We start from the raw sequence: 15,412 nt of genomic DNA, 5'->3' as shown, positions 1-15,412 counted from the left end.
TCAAAACTACACTCTCAATTTTTTCCTTCCTTTGCAGGGATGACTTTAATGAAAGCTACTTCTGTAAAAGAACATTTCCACCCCCACCCCCTTTGCAGTCCAGCTTTAGCTCCAGCCAGGCTGCAAAGGAAGATTCCTGCCAAAAGCCAACTTGTAGCATTTGGGGTCAGATGCACATGGAAAATCCAGACCCAGGTACTTCAAAGTGCATCTGATCCCATTGGGGCTTGCAAATGGTGCTGATTTTAAAAGGTGCCAGATGCGAGCCCTGTTTGCAAAGGAACAGTTCATTTGCAGCTGCATCTTTACCTGCCCCAAAGCTGATGTTCCTGTGATGTCAGTTGTTGGGCAGGTAGCTATGGCTTGGTGGTGGTGGTGGGGAGTCTTGTGAGCCAAATTAGAACTGTAGCTGCACCACCTAATGTGATCCACAAGCCTAATTTGTTCCCTGTGATTGTTTTAGCTGGTGTAATCCAGGAGTCAGCAAACTTTCCACAGGGAGCCAGTCCACTGTCCTTCAGACCTTGTGGCGGGCTGTACTATTTTTTAAAAAAATGAATTCCTATGCACACTGCGAGGGGGGCAAGTAGACCTCCTCCCCATACCCAACCCCAGCCCCAGCTGCCTTCTCGGTTTGCCGCCTGTCTCATTCACCGAGGGGCTGGCGGCAGTGGTGCGAAAGGGCTTCCTCCCCGCCTAGAGAAAGAAGGTGCTGTGCTTACCTTCCCAGGTGCTGCCACCGCCGCCCCTGCTGCTTCTGCTTCTCGTGAAGCGGGTAGGCAGAGCGAGCTTGTCCGCTCCGCTCTCTGGCCCACAGGAGCACCAGGGCGGCGGGGGCGGGAGGAAGAGGCCGAGTGGCGGTGGCTCTGCCAATCAAACGCCACACCTGGTTTACCTCAGCGGCATTTGATTGGCAGAGACGTCCCCACGCCGCGCTGAGGTAAACCAGGCACGGCATTTGATTGGCAGAAATGTCCCCGTGCCACGCTGAGGTAAACCAGGCATTTGATTGGCAGAGCCGCCGCTGCTTGGCATCTTCCTCCTGTTGCTATAGCCAGGAGTCTCGGCTTCATGGCGGGTTCCAGCTTCGTAGTGCAGGCCAGATTTAGGACCCAGATGGGCCTGATCCGGCCCAGGGGCCTTAGTTTGCTGACCCCTGGTGTAATCCCTGTATACCCTTGGTCTTTTCTATTGAGTGCTTTCCTAATGTTGATAGGTTATACAGAACTTAAGCCGGACTGATTATTAATATTCTGAATATAGTTGTTAATGTTCCATAAGATCACAGGACTTTAGCTAATAGCTAGAGGTGCAGATGGGGTATTGGATAGAAGTTGTCTGTCCTCACCACAATCCCTGGCTATATTTTTGCTGACAGACTACTTTGTGTTACAGAGTTCTGGAGTATATCACTGCATCATAAGATCAGCGAAGCTGTGCTGACATGTGCTTTTACATCAGGTTTCACAGGATCAACATATGCCAAAGGATTAGCTATACACTATCGGTTCACTACTGAAATTGTACTAAGCCATCACCAGCAAGAAGCCTCTGTTATGGAAGACTATTTGAAGGCCTGCTGTAGCCCAGACAAACACAAAAGGACAAGCTAGCCTTACTAAACAGCTCATTCCAAACAGGTTTTGGATTTGGAGAATCGGACAGAGGCAATGCTACTACAGGAAATATGGTTGTATAAAAAATATGCTGTCTGTCCATGCAGTGGACTCTTCTGAATTAACTTTGCATTATAATTCTATTATGCAAACTGAAACTTTTAAAATGGTATCTCAGACAACTTGGCAGGGATATACATCGATTCTACTTCAGCAAAATAAAACGATAAGTCTGTACCACATTCTGAATGGTGGGGATAGTCAACATGGGGATCTCCACGTGTTGATAAACTACAAATCTCATCATAGGTGTAGGTAAAAAGGTAAAGGACCCCTGGACAGTTAAGTCCGGTCAAAGGCGACTATGGGTTCATCTTGCTTTCAGGCCGATACACTGAAACAGAAGTCAGCAGATCCTTATATATAGTGGGAAGGTGGGGTGGGGTTTTTTCAGAAGGGTAGTTGGAGATGAGTGGTTGACTCAACGGGTATGGTAAACCTGTTGATTACTGTTAACGACTGCAATTAGCCCTACAGGAAAAAGCAAGGGATAGTATGCAGATGACCAAAAATAGCTTTAGTATGTCTAATGACACAAGAATCCAATATCTCTATTCAGACCAGGTCTCTCCATAGTTTTAAGTTTAGTAATAAGTTGTAACTCAGCAACTTCTTTCAAGTCCATTTCTGAAATTCTTTCATAAAGAGAGCTGCTATGAGATCTTGTATTGAATGTCCTGGGCGATTGAAGTGTTCTCCTACTGGCTTCTCTGTCTTGTGATTCCAGATGTCAGATTTATGTCCCTTTATCCTTTGGCATAGGGTTTGGCCTGTTTGTCCAATATAGAGAGCTGAAGATCTGGCGCCAAAGAAAGACCCCTCTTTGGCTTTTTCTCAGAGCCCCAAGGTGACAAGATGCTGCCATGGCTGCTATTGCAGCAGTGAACAACTTTTTAAACAAATAGGAGATATGGTGATAGGGCTGCCGCCTCAAAAGAGAGAATGGGTGCTTAGGGGCATTGGCTGTGGGTGGCGCCAGGGGGGCCTCCAAATTCTGGCCACCACCCTGGTGGAAGCTTAGTTTTGTTTGGTTTAAAATATTCCATCACCACTTTTCAATAAAGTTCCCAGCATAGTGTACAATAAAAAGGGGAAACATTTAAACTACTACTACAGGAATAAAACAGCAGCAGCTAAAGCCAAAAAATACAGCAAAACAGATAAAAAACACAAAACAACTTATACACTCAAGATGAGTTTTTATAACCAAAAAAAGGATCTGCTATCAGAACAAGGGACGCGGGTGGCGTTGTGGGTTAAACCACAGAGCCTAGGACTTGCTGATCAGAAGGTCGGCGGTTCGGATCCCTGCAACGGGGTGAGCTTCCGTTGCTCGGTCCCTGCTCCTGCCAACCTAGCAGTTCGAAAGCACACCAGTGCAAGTAGATAAATAGGAACCGCTCCGGCGGGAAGGTAAATGGCATTTCCATGCGCTGCTCTGGTTCGCCAGAAGTGGCTTAGTCATGCTGGCCACATGACCCGGAAGCTGTCTGCGGACAAACGCCGGCTCCCTCAGCCCATAGAGCGAGATGAGTGCCGCAACCCCAGAGTCGGTCACGACTGGACCTAATTCTCAGGGGTACCTTTACCAATCAGAACAGCCAACTTGATATGGCAAGGAGACACAGAGAAAGGCTTCAAGTGATGACCACAAAACCTGGGCATGTTTATGTGGTTGAAGGTGGTCCTTTAGGTATTCTGGAACCATTCAAAGTTTTGTAGGTGATCACTAGCGCTTTGAATTGTGCCAGGAAATGGATTGGCAGCCAGTGTAGTTGTTTTACAATAAGGGAGAGATCCATATGTTTTCATTATCCATATGTTTTCATTTAGGCAGCTTAGAAAATAATAGGAAATGTGATTTGGTGTTCTGTCTCTGGGAGGTTTGCTATAAGGTCTGCAGACTCCTGTTCTTTTGCATAAGGCGGTCAGGACAAGTATATTTTATTTGCAGTGTGATTTATGGTCCTCAATGGCCATTGCTGAACAAAAACCAGAAATACAGATATAGAACGAAAACTTTGGTTGCAAATTGTTGTTTTATGAACATGGACTTCAAAAGTACTGTGTCACCCAGAGAAATACATATAGTAATACCAAAGGAAATAGAATTTTGACCATTACTTTAGCTTTTATTACATTTATGGCTAAGAATATGTTTATTGTACAGTTTTTGCCAGTGAAGATTGAAAGGAAACAGATCGCATAGGTGACACAAAATAAGAAAACTCTTTTCATATGGGCTTCAGGAAGAATTTCATAGCATTTTCCTGCCACCCCTTTACCATCTTTCAAGAACTACGGATAAGAGTGTAAAATATTCACACCTCATTACGTTTAAATTAACTAAGGAATTAATTACTGCTTCAGTGTATATTCTTGCTAATTATAATGAATAGTAAGCTGTATCTTTTAAATGACTATTAGTTTCATTTGAAAAATTTCCCCATTTCCCCAAGAATGTAAGGTTTACACACACACACAAACCCAAATATAATTTTAAAAGCTAATGTGAGCTAATTAATTCATTACAAAAATGGGAAGAAATAGTAAGAATAGGCATCTAGATAATCCAAAGAATTAATGTTACTTAATTACACAGGGACTCGATAATAACCAAGCATTACCATAGGCATAATTCATTATGAAACATCCAGAACTACCCAGCTAATTTAGATATATTATGAAAAAAGCTATCTTAATTCAATTCCGAGGCAATTTGGCATAAATTACTAAATTTATTTTTATAAAACATAAAAATCTGTGTGACTTTTAAAATACATCACATAAGCATGTTAATCCTTTAGGGACAAAATACGAAATAAGCATACTGATATTTGTTTTCAGCCTTATTTTATCTCCTCTATTATTACCCTCAGGTAGAAATCATCTCCCAATTTTTCATTGCTTCCATCCGGTGGATCAAAGAATATGGCCTGTAGCTAGGGATGGAGAAGAAATTCATTTGGTTTGCATTTTAAAGCCAGTTGGCTTACTTTGCCAATCCCAAACTTACATGCAGATTCGAATGCAGTCAGCAATGAGGCTTGTATTCTTTTAATTTTCAAGTGCAGTTTAAGCTTTACAAATGCACAGAGAATATGCATGTCCCTGGAAAATGTATACAAAAATGTGTTGCATTAGGAGGAATTGCATTGAAAAGCATACAAAAGTCGCATTGTGGGAGAATGCATATAAAATGCCTGTCCAATGCGCATCAAATGTGTACAATTGAAATGCAGGGTTTTTTTGTTGCATTTTTATAAACTACAAAAATAATAATGTGAGGATAAAATAGGGTGGGGGCAAGGAACATGTGTACAGTTGAGTTCCTTGGAGTAAAACATGGAACTGTAAGTAGGTGTGTGTTTCTGGACATAATTAAATCTGCTGGTACTTACCTGTAATGGCCAAAACAATTAGGCACCAGGATTTTTTGAAAGACCACTGCCTCCTGTGTCAGCCTGCCTGAAATTTGCAATATTCATCAGAGGCTGTGTGGCAGAGAGGGGGCTGACATCGCGTCTGTGACATCACATGTGTGGCATTGCATCACTTTTTGGGAGGGGCCAGTGGGTGGAGCCAAACATGGGGGCCGGTGGCTTCTCTCTCATGTTTGGCCTCTACCCTATCAGGAGGAGGAGAAGCTCTGTCCATTGGAGTTGGCGTCCCTGCTGTGTGTGATCTTCCACTATTTCTGGGTTAGCGGAGTCTGTAATCTGAAGCGTCTGTAACCTGAAGCGTCTGTAATCCGAGGTACCACTGTAAGTGCTATTGCGACTTCAGAATGGGGTCTCGCAGCCTCCTTTGAAACCGTTTAAATTGGCCAAGTTATGCACAGGATGGTCTTAAGATAGCAAAGTATAAGAAGCAAAAGATAGCAAAGTATAAGAAGCAAAAGTTTTATCTAGTCTAGCATATCCTTTCTATGACTATACATTATAAGGTAAAAGGGTAAGAGACCCCTGGACAGTTAAGTCCAGTCAAAGACGACTATGGGGTTGCGGTGCTCATCTCGCTTTCAGGTCGAGAGAGCCGGCGTTTGTCCACAGACAGCTTTCTGGGTCATGTGGCCAGCATGACTAAACGGGACACCATGACGAAAACCAGAGCACACGGAAACACAATTTACCTTCTCACTGCAGCAGTACCTATTTATCTACTTGCACTGCTAGGTTGGCAGAAGCTGGCACAGAGCAAGGGGAGCTCACCCCATCGTGGGGATTCAAACCGCCGACCTGCTGATTGGCAAGCCCAAGAGGCTCAGTGGTTTAGACCACAGTGCCACCCACTCCTTGAATTGTTATACCATTGGTCCATATGTTATACTATTGGTCAGCTTGCTCAGCAGTGTCTGCAGCAGGATTCAGAAACCTGTGGTCTTCAAAATGCTGCTAGACTACAGCTCCCAAAATCCCCTTCCAAAGTTCTTTCAGCCGCCAGATAATCCAGTTTTATACAATCCCCATGTCAACAGCGCCCTGGGATCTTGGTTGCGGATCTGTCGCAAAGAAAATCTGTCACCATGAATCCTCTTGGCCCTGATAAATATTAATTATAGGCTGAGTTACACAAGGACAGTAATGTTAATATGAGTTGAATTCTTTCGAATTTTTGTGAGTTCTCATACTGGCCTTTGAATATTAGTTTTATATTTTTGTGAGTTGTCATACAGGCATTTGAATATTTGTTGTTTAGTCATGTCTGACTCTTCGTGACCCCATGGACCAGAGCACGCCAGGCACTCCTGTCTTCCACTGCCTCCCGCAGTTTGGTCAAACTCATGTTGGTAGCTTCGAGAACACTGTCCAACCATCTCGTCCTCTGTCGTCCCCTTCTCCTTGTGCCTTCAACCTCTCCCAACATCAGGGTCTTTTCCAGGGAATCTTCTCTTCTCATGAGGTGGCCAAAGTATTGGAGCCTCAGCTTCAGGATCTGTCCTTCCAGTGAGCACTTAGGGCTGATTTCCTTCAGAATGGAGAGGTTTGATCTTCTTGCAGTCCATAGGACTCTCAAGAGTCTCCTCCAGCACCATAATTCAAAAGCATCAATTCTTCAGTGATCAGCCTTCTTTATGGTCCAGCTCTCACTTTGAATATTAGTTTATATCAAATGCTGCTTTCCTCTCTGTTAAGATGAAAGCAAAACTTTTCCTGCACAGTGGCTATTTCAGCTCAAAGAGTTGAATATTCTCACATGAACACATGGTTCCATCTCCCACCGCCTAAGAGGCCTGCTATTCATTAAAAGCTCAGTGACACTGCTTGCTCACTGGGTTAACAAAACTTGAATATGAGAAGATTCAAAGAACACATATAAAAAAACGTTCTTTTGAAATTGATATATCTAAATTGAAAACAAACCGTATTCAACACACACACACAAACACAATACACACACAAACCAGATGTAATCTGAAAGGGCATAAAACAATCTAAAGAAGTCTTATTATTCTACTTGCAAGTGGTCTCAGAAAGATTGGTATCCTTAAACGTAGGATTATTTTTTTAAAAAAAAGAGTGGAATTAATGAATGGTTTCCTAGCCAATCAATTAAATTGAGCCTCCATATCTAAAAGCAGCATACTGCTGAGAAAACAGGTGATGGGTGCCAACAGAAACGGAACACCCATTCTATTTATGCTCTGTTTGTTAACTTTCTAGAAGAATCTGGCTAAGTAATTGCAGGAAAAGCCAGTAGCTCAGAGCCGGAGTATATGCTTTGTATACAAAAGGTTCCAGGTTCAATGACCCAACAGTTCCAGGCAGGGCTGTAGAGACCCCTGTGTGAAACCTGATGTCAGTTGCTGTAGACCAAGTGTGTAGAACCCGTGGTCCTTCCTAATGTTGTTGGACTCTCAGCTCCCATTGACCTCGGCCAACATAGCCAATGGTTCATAGAATCCTAGAATTGCAGAGTTGGAAGGGACCACGAGGATCATCTAGTCCAACCCCACCCCACTATTCCAAGAATCGTTCACCCAACAAGCGGCTCGAATAATCCATCAACCTCTGGATTGATCGCAGGTTCTCCATCCCTGTCATAGACAGGGATCTGTGTGAACAGATAAAAAGCAGGTGGAGTGTTGCTTTAGAATTATTATAAGCTGCATTTGGCTTCTGTGCTTTCATTGCCGTCAATAGCTTTGCACTATCACAGTTACGGGGGGGGGGGGACACGTCGTTTTGAAAGCAGGGACAGAGCGATTTTGCTGTGCACTGGACTTTAAAAAATTTAAATACTGGCAACTGAACCGCTGAAGGATTTGAGGGCTGTTTCACACACGATTCCCACCCACCCCCATATGTTGAGATACAATAACTTTTATGAAGGGGGGAAAGCATGCACTTATGCATGCAAAAATTGTGCTAGTGTGTACATTTTGCTATGTGCTGCAGCTTCTGAGCGCAACCTAACCATGGCAGTGAATATGGGGGAACTGGAAGCATAGACGTAGAACCCTGTCCAAGGCATGAGGGAATTCCACTGCGCTCTCTCTCTCTCTCTCTCTCTGTGTGTGTGTGTGTGTTTTTTTTTTTTTTTTGTGTATATGTATCCTGTCTAGGGCTCTTAACGCTGGTCTGGCAAATCATTGTGAGCTGTATGTATAAGACTGTCCCCCATTAAGTCTGTTTTTATATATAATAGAGTGAATGCAATATGTCACCCTTGTCTTTCCTGAACGATGCCAGGAGAGAATTGGGACGTGTTTATGCGTAGAATCGAGCGTGCGTGTTTGCTTCACTCGAAGGAAGGAAGGAAATATTTGTAGAAAAGAAGCTTTGGAGAAGAATTAAACAGCGGAGGGAGGATAAAGAGAGAGATTTTGTAAACTTTAAGGCATGTCTCTCTGTGTGTGTTTGTGTGCAGCACTGCTGCTTAGAATCCTGAGGCAACTCTTTATTTCTATTTTATATCTTTTTTTAAAAGTGTTTGTCTTCCTTTCTAAAGGGACGTTATTATAGGAACGGCAGCTACTGGCTGCCTGCTTCTGTGCCTGCCTGCATTATTTTGCAAGGCTGCCGGGAGTTTTTAAGCTGTGTGAGAATCCTGGGAGTTGGTGATGTCAGACTGGTTGGGTCATTTGAAGGTTAGCAGCCTGGGAAGGGTTCATGGAAAGTTCACTCGCATATATTAAGCAATTCAATCTTTCATTCTGTGTGACACAAGTAGTAGGAAGTGAGCTGTTCGCAGGCAGAAGGATCTATTCGCCGGCAAGGGGGGATCCAGAGCTCTCACCGAAGCCTGTTTTCTCTGCAAAACTTGGACGCTGCACAGGATATTTTTAAAAACACCTATTCGGTGGAAGCCTGAGAAGCAGGAAGGCTCCTTCGAGGTTTTGAGGAAGAGATGGAGGAAAACTGAAACTTGGAAAGCTCCCTGCTTCCCCCCTCCTATTCTGCCGGATTGGCTGAACAGGCTGGAAAATGGTAAATGATCATTTGGATCAATTACAGGCTTTTAGCTGTGTTGTCTGTCATAATTCATGATTCTGGTCTGGGAAAAAGACCAACAGCCTACGTGCCAAAAAGGGGGCAGAGTTTGATGGAGTTGGAGGTACTTTCCTATGCCATTTTCCTCCACACCTAGCGGAAGGCACTTTTCCAGACCTACTGTGGAGGGGGAATCATGTTTGACTGCATGGATGTCCTAGCAGTAAGCCCTGGTCAAATGCTGGATTTCTACACTGCAAGTCCGTCTTCCTGCATGCTCCAGGAGAAGGCTCTCAAAGCATGCTTCAGTGGATTGGCACAAACAGAGTGGCGGCACCGGCACAGTGCGCAATGTAGGTCCCGCGGTTATTTTGCTCCACTTTCCCCCCCTCTGCTTTATTTATTTGCATGATGTAATAATAATAATAATAATAATAATAGCCGCTACACACACAAACAGGTGAAAGAGGCATCCTTTCCAAACCACAGCTATTCAGATATGTGGTTGTGCATACAAATTCTTCAAACATTTTGAAAGAACACCAGCCTAGGTGTGCTTTGCTTTTCCCGCTTGCAGTGTTGCTTCTCTAGTGTATTCTTTGCATCTTGTAAATAGTTCATGGGGGAAACGGATTAATAATAATAATAATAATAATAATAATAATAATTTATTTATCATTCAGTGTAGGTTGTGTGTAAATTTTCCTGATCGGTACAGGCTCTTTGCTCTTCTAATACCCTGTTTGGAATTTAGTCTATATATATATTTCCCCCAGGTGCCTTTTAACACCTAAACAACCAGTTAATTTGGCAGTGTGCTGCCCTGTGACTTTAGCCTCAATAGGGTGTGCAGAATTGGGAGTTGTAAACTCCCATAAATGTTTTCCTTTTTTTTTCCTGGGCGTGGGTGGGGTGGGGAGAAGAGGCAATATTTCTTTGCATTGACCTTGCTGCCACCTTTCTCCTTTTTACTTTGTTGCTCTAAGAAGTCCCTGTTTTTGCTAGAAAACTAACTGTGAACACCCCTTGTGTTTCCCCATCAATTATCTCAGCGCTTTCCGAATCTGTTCAGAGCCTGGGACTTTCAGGAAAAGGGAGCTGCTTCTTCGCCGGTGCAGGTTTTTTAAAAAAATTGCTGTTTTGTTATCAGATCTTGACATAGTGCTGGAGAACATAGGTGGCAAACAGCGGCAATCCTTAATCTTATGTTTCGAGTCTGAGAAACAGCAAGAAATAGCAAAGTCCCAGCACCACTTTCTCTGCATTAAAAGAAGAAAAAAACAGCCTTGAAGGATGCTTCATTGCTCTGACACTGATTTAGATAAATGATGGCTATCTATCATTTTTTTTAACATACTCTTTGACACCTCAATGAGGCATTGACTATAGAAGTATGTTTGATATCATTGTGATTCCTAGGTATCCCAGTTGCTTTGAAATAGGTGGAGCTTTTTTTTAAATTCAGAGTGTTTAATCCACAAGGGAAGAAAAAGAAATGAGAATTTTGTTCAGATGTGTGGTACGAGCATGAGAGCTAATGCTACAGTCCACATATTTTCATCACAATTCGGTCTCTGTTAGCATTGGACATGCAAACAAAACTTAGAAGCTCGTCCCTGAAGAATTTAACATTTTTGCCTCTTTAGGAAAGTAGAGGCAAAGTCAAAAACAAACCTCAAACAAGTAAATCAGAAAATGTAGCCCAAATATTTTCTAGGCGTTTCCACGCTTGCAGGTTGAAAGACTGTGTTAATTCTGTATAGCTAACTGAGAAAGAACTTTGCTTAAGTTTGTAAATACGTTCTGGAAAGTTTTGTTTTCTTAGCAAGTTTTCTATAACAGCATACTTTAGGTATTTATTTTTTTTACAATATCAAACTTCTAGAAAAATAGTTTAGAGAATTTACTGCTGGCGATCTGTTTGAAGTCAAAACATTACAAGTCTTTCACAATGCCATTAATTAGAACCAGCTTTTAAAATATGTATATATGCTGCCTTTTCTCCTGAGCAAGTTAAACCGGGGTGTGTGTGTGTGTGTGTGTGTGTGTGTGTGTGTGTGTTTCACCATTACCAGCAGGCAGCAAGTGTTAAATGTGTCATTTGCCTAGAGCTGGAGATAAGGAAAGAGGCTGGATTAGAAGAAGGGAAGCCAATCAAAGGAACTAGTAACCAGAAAGGGGGGGGGGAGGTTTAGCAAAGTGCTTTCAGGAATTCACAATTTTGTAAGGACCACAGCTTAAACTGCAATGTTGTTAAACTTCTAAACTTTCAGATTAGCATTTATCAAAGCAAGCCGGGAATGCAGGTGGTTACACATCATGCATAAAGTACTTTGAAACTCTTAAATTGTAAGCAGAGTTTTAAATATCTCATCTTTCAAGTTTATTCCCCCCCCCCTTTCAAGTTTAGTGGTTAAATGTATTACTTGGAATTCTAAAAGTGACAAGTCCACATAGTATGTTCTGCAGCTGCAGGGGAAAATAACGTGTAGCTCCAACGACAAGTATTTCCTTCTTGTGCTAAGTCCTATGTTGTTAGTATGAACAGTCAGTTCATATGATAAGAGTGAGTCAAGCTTATTTGGGTTTGGCTGTATAAATAAGCCTTTCTGCAATAGTTGATTTACACCTCGGTTGCCATGCATCTTCAATAGAGATGAAATTTTAGGATGCCAGGTAGAGCATAACAGCTGCATTAATCTCAGGGGGAAAAGCAGCAGAATAGCACCAACATTTCTCTCCAGAAGCAATTCAGTCAATAAAATGCTTCATCCAGAATATGTAATGCCTTAACTACATCCTCTTAACTCTTGTGTGTTTAAGGTTTTGGGATAGAAATTTTGTAATCATCTAATTTTCTCTCCCCCCCCCCCCAATAGTGTGTGACTTAAAACTATGCGAAAGTCTTTGTCTATAGAAAACAGTGTTCTTAAAGAAACAGAGCAGAACTGTGATTGATTGCAGTTTAAAGTATTACCAATAAGCTCTTCCCTTTAACGGTTAAGAAATCGGGGTCAGTGCACCATAATCAAAGGGATCGACTTGAATTAGTGAATGAAGTCTAAAGCTAAGATTACATAAATAGTCTATTTTATCTTAAGGTAAAATATGGATTTCTGTTTCACTGGCAGCCAAGTATGAAGGGGTTAACTTGGAACTTTGGAAAATTTCATATACTTGATTATTAAGATGAAGAGATGATTTTATTTCATGTTGCCTGCTCAGAAATAAAGCAGTATGTATGCAACTAATGGACATACTATTTCTGACTTTTGATGGTCTTGTAAAGAAGGATGTAGTTAATCTGATAATAAGAAAAGCTTTTCTGCAGATATTACACATTTTAAAAATAAAGCACTTGAAGCAGTCAGTGGATGATAGCCAAGATTAGTTTTTCTCAGAGCAGAACCACAAAAAGTTAATTGACTTATGTCAGTGGTTCTCTTCCTAGTATGACTTCGTTAGATGTCATCCATTGCTGAGCCTTTTAAATACTGTTGATTTCAGTGAGAAAGTGAGGCACAATCCTATGCATGTCTATTCAGAAGTAGGTCCCACTGTGTTATTACCCAGTAAGCCCCATTCTGCAAGTGTGTTTAATGTTACGGCCTGAATTGCTCCGTTGGAATGAATGGGGCTTAATAGTGCTTAATTTAGAATAACAAAGCTTCCCAGTAAGATTTTATGTTAAATGAAGATGATAGACTGCAATTCTGTATAAAACCTGCTGTGAACAAAACCTGCAATCCATAAAAATTCATTGCTAAACTTCTGGCGGCTTGTAATGTTTAGGACTTTGTGAATTCTTATGCTATCCCGGTTTTTTAAAAAAGAAAAGCCCAGAAACATCTGTCCTAACATACAACTCAATGCTTTATTATCTTTCATATCTCCAGTCAGAATGTAAAAACAAACACATTGAAGTGCATGCCTGGAAATCTACATTCCTAAGTATTGAATTGCAGCAGGTGCTGTTGGCAAGTTCTGCATTTCAGCTGCAGAAGGCAAGGTTTATTTTTATGCACCTTTCCTTTATTTAAAGTTTCAATGCAAGCTCCTAATGCAGAGATTAAAAGGAATCTTTTATTTGCTGCAAATTTTCTTAAAAGACACTTGATCCCTGGTACTTTAATTGGATCCAAACTAATTTAATGCACTTTTGAAAAGCAATGAAATCTGAGTGTCTTGAATTTCTCTCTGTGTCACAGTATAACTTGTTTGTTTTCCTCCAGACTATCAAACTTTTTTCTGTTTAAAACACACACACACACACACACACAGGTGCACATGCATGTGAAACATTGATGCTGAAGTTAGTTTTTTAAAAATGTAAAGGAATGCTAACAGTTTATGTCAGCTTTTTCCTATAGTATAAGAAACAACATTTTCATCACAAACTGCTCCCCTCTCCCAACACACACAGATCTTACCCTTTCCCTGCATCTCCTTCTGTGCCCATTCACAAAGTGGACATGTTACGGAATCACTTTACCTGCATCCATTGTACATATAGAATGTACAAAACAGGCCCATAGGACATATTAACATACCAAATCATGCAAATGAGCTAATAATACACTAAGGGGGTGTGGGGTGTGTGGGGAAAGCCACATTCTTTTCTTAACCCTGCACTGAGCTTAATTCTTACACCCATACGTTAGCTTGGCTGTGTGCAACCAACTTAAAACGCCTGCCAAATATCTTGAAAATTACCTCCTTTATGAAGTTTGGAATAGGACCACCTGTTCATACGCAGCAAAGTCCAAGCAGATCTCGTGTTTGATATGGCAGGCCCAATTCATTGTTCATTTTAAAACTGTGACCAAAGCAAAGCACCCTCTAGTTTTGTACAAGGCACTCCTGAATTTGAGCATCTTTTTATCTGACACACAGCGTAATGTTCACGCTAATAAAGCAAGGAAAAGTAGTGTAGTCTTTACATACTCCACCCAAGTGTGTGTTCCCCAAGCTGCCGCTCTGCATATGACTTTGGTTGCCTGCTTACTCTAATCACAAAGTGCATCAGTGTTAGAATTCAACTGCTGTGTCTCTTACGTTTCCCATGTTGCTGTTTTATACAGCTGGCAGATTGAGTTCGTGTTAATAACAGTGAGTTTGAACCCATGGCAAAATGTTTTGATGCCTATCTCTGAATTCCTAGGTGGGCAACGTGCCCTTTCCCCCAACAAGCTGGGCTCCAAAATGAATGTGGGGTTCGACAAGCGTAGTCAGTGAACAGGATACAGATTTGCAACTGCTAAATGCCCCCCCCAAAAAAAAAATTTCCTACAAAGAGGAACTTTCCAGTGGCTTATGTAGGGATGTTGTCGTAGTGGGTGTGTCTATGGCAAACTTGTTCTGTGTCTGCCTTCCAGCATGGAAACTGCTTTAAAGCAGGCTGCAAGATTCAGACCCCCACACAGATTGAGAAAAGCTGCTAGGCAAAACATTTTTTAAAATTTTATTTATTTATTGAATTTATATACCACCCTATACCCGGAGGTCTCAGGGCGGTTCACAGAAAATATCACAATATATAAAATCAAAATAAGAATGCCCCCCCCCCAAAAGAGCCACATTTTAAAAGGGCATAGGATGTCCGTCAGGTCAACTAACATTTCCAACAGGACTCCATTTAAATGTTATCTAAAAACAAAGCTAAAAAGAATACTGCCAAGAGAAGTTGAAACCCAGTCAATTAGAATAAAATTAAAGCTTTCACATGCTGCTTTTGTGCCTTTGCAGCCTCATTTTCCCAGTGCATCCTAAAGGCTGCATAAAAGATGTGTCCGAGCTGAAAAGAAAGCTGTTTTCAAAGTGGACCTATTGTACACAGTTGTCTGTAAAGAAAGCCAAACCCACACAGCTGAACTCCATATGATCAGGGAGCCTGGCTGTGTGGGTGTCCTGCTTGCATATAGAATTGTGGAGTTGGAAGGGGCCCCAAGAGTCATCTAGTCCAACCCTCTGCAATGCAGAAATCTCAGCTAAAGCATTCATGACACATGGCCATCCGGACTCTGCTTAAAAACTTCCCATGAAGGAGAGTTCCACCTCTGTTCCACTGTTAAACAGCTCTTACAGTCGGAAATTTATTCCTCATGTTTAGTTGGACTCTCCTTTCTTGTAACTTGAAGCCATTGGATCGAGTCCTACCCTCCAGAGCAGGAGAAAACAAGCTTGTTCCGTCTTCCGTGTGACAGCCCTTGAGATATTTGAAGATGGATATCATACCTGCTCTCAGTCTCCTCTTTTCCAGGCTAAACATAACCATCTTCTTTAACTGTTCCTTATAAGGCTTGG

General features: G+C 41.9%; 1 protein-coding gene across 5 annotated transcripts in view; it reads left to right on the top strand.

Annotated features, from left to right (window-relative positions):
• Nucleotides 1–15,412, top strand: part of RARB (retinoic acid receptor beta) — a 343,954-nt gene that overhangs the window by 231,181 nt on the left and 97,361 nt on the right. Inside the window, exon 1 of one of the 5 annotated variants that reach the window (XM_082193497.1) lies at nt 8,870–9,462. The exons of the other annotated variants lie outside the window; for them this stretch is intronic. Within the exon in view, the coding sequence (XP_082049623.1) occupies nt 9,306–9,462 (157 nt within the window). The 5' untranslated portion in view covers nt 8,870–9,305. Of the gene's footprint in view, nt 1–8,869; nt 9,463–15,412 lie in introns of those variants that run through there. 5 annotated transcript variants of the gene reach the window in all.

The sequence above is a fragment of the Podarcis vaucheri genome (assembly GCF_965113315.1).
Source record: "Podarcis vaucheri genome assembly, chromosome: 12".
Lineage (NCBI taxonomy): Eukaryota > Metazoa > Chordata > Lepidosauria > Squamata > Lacertidae > Podarcis > Podarcis vaucheri.
Note: the sequence above shows the minus strand (reverse complement) of the source record. Positions and strands in the feature narration are given on the sequence as shown.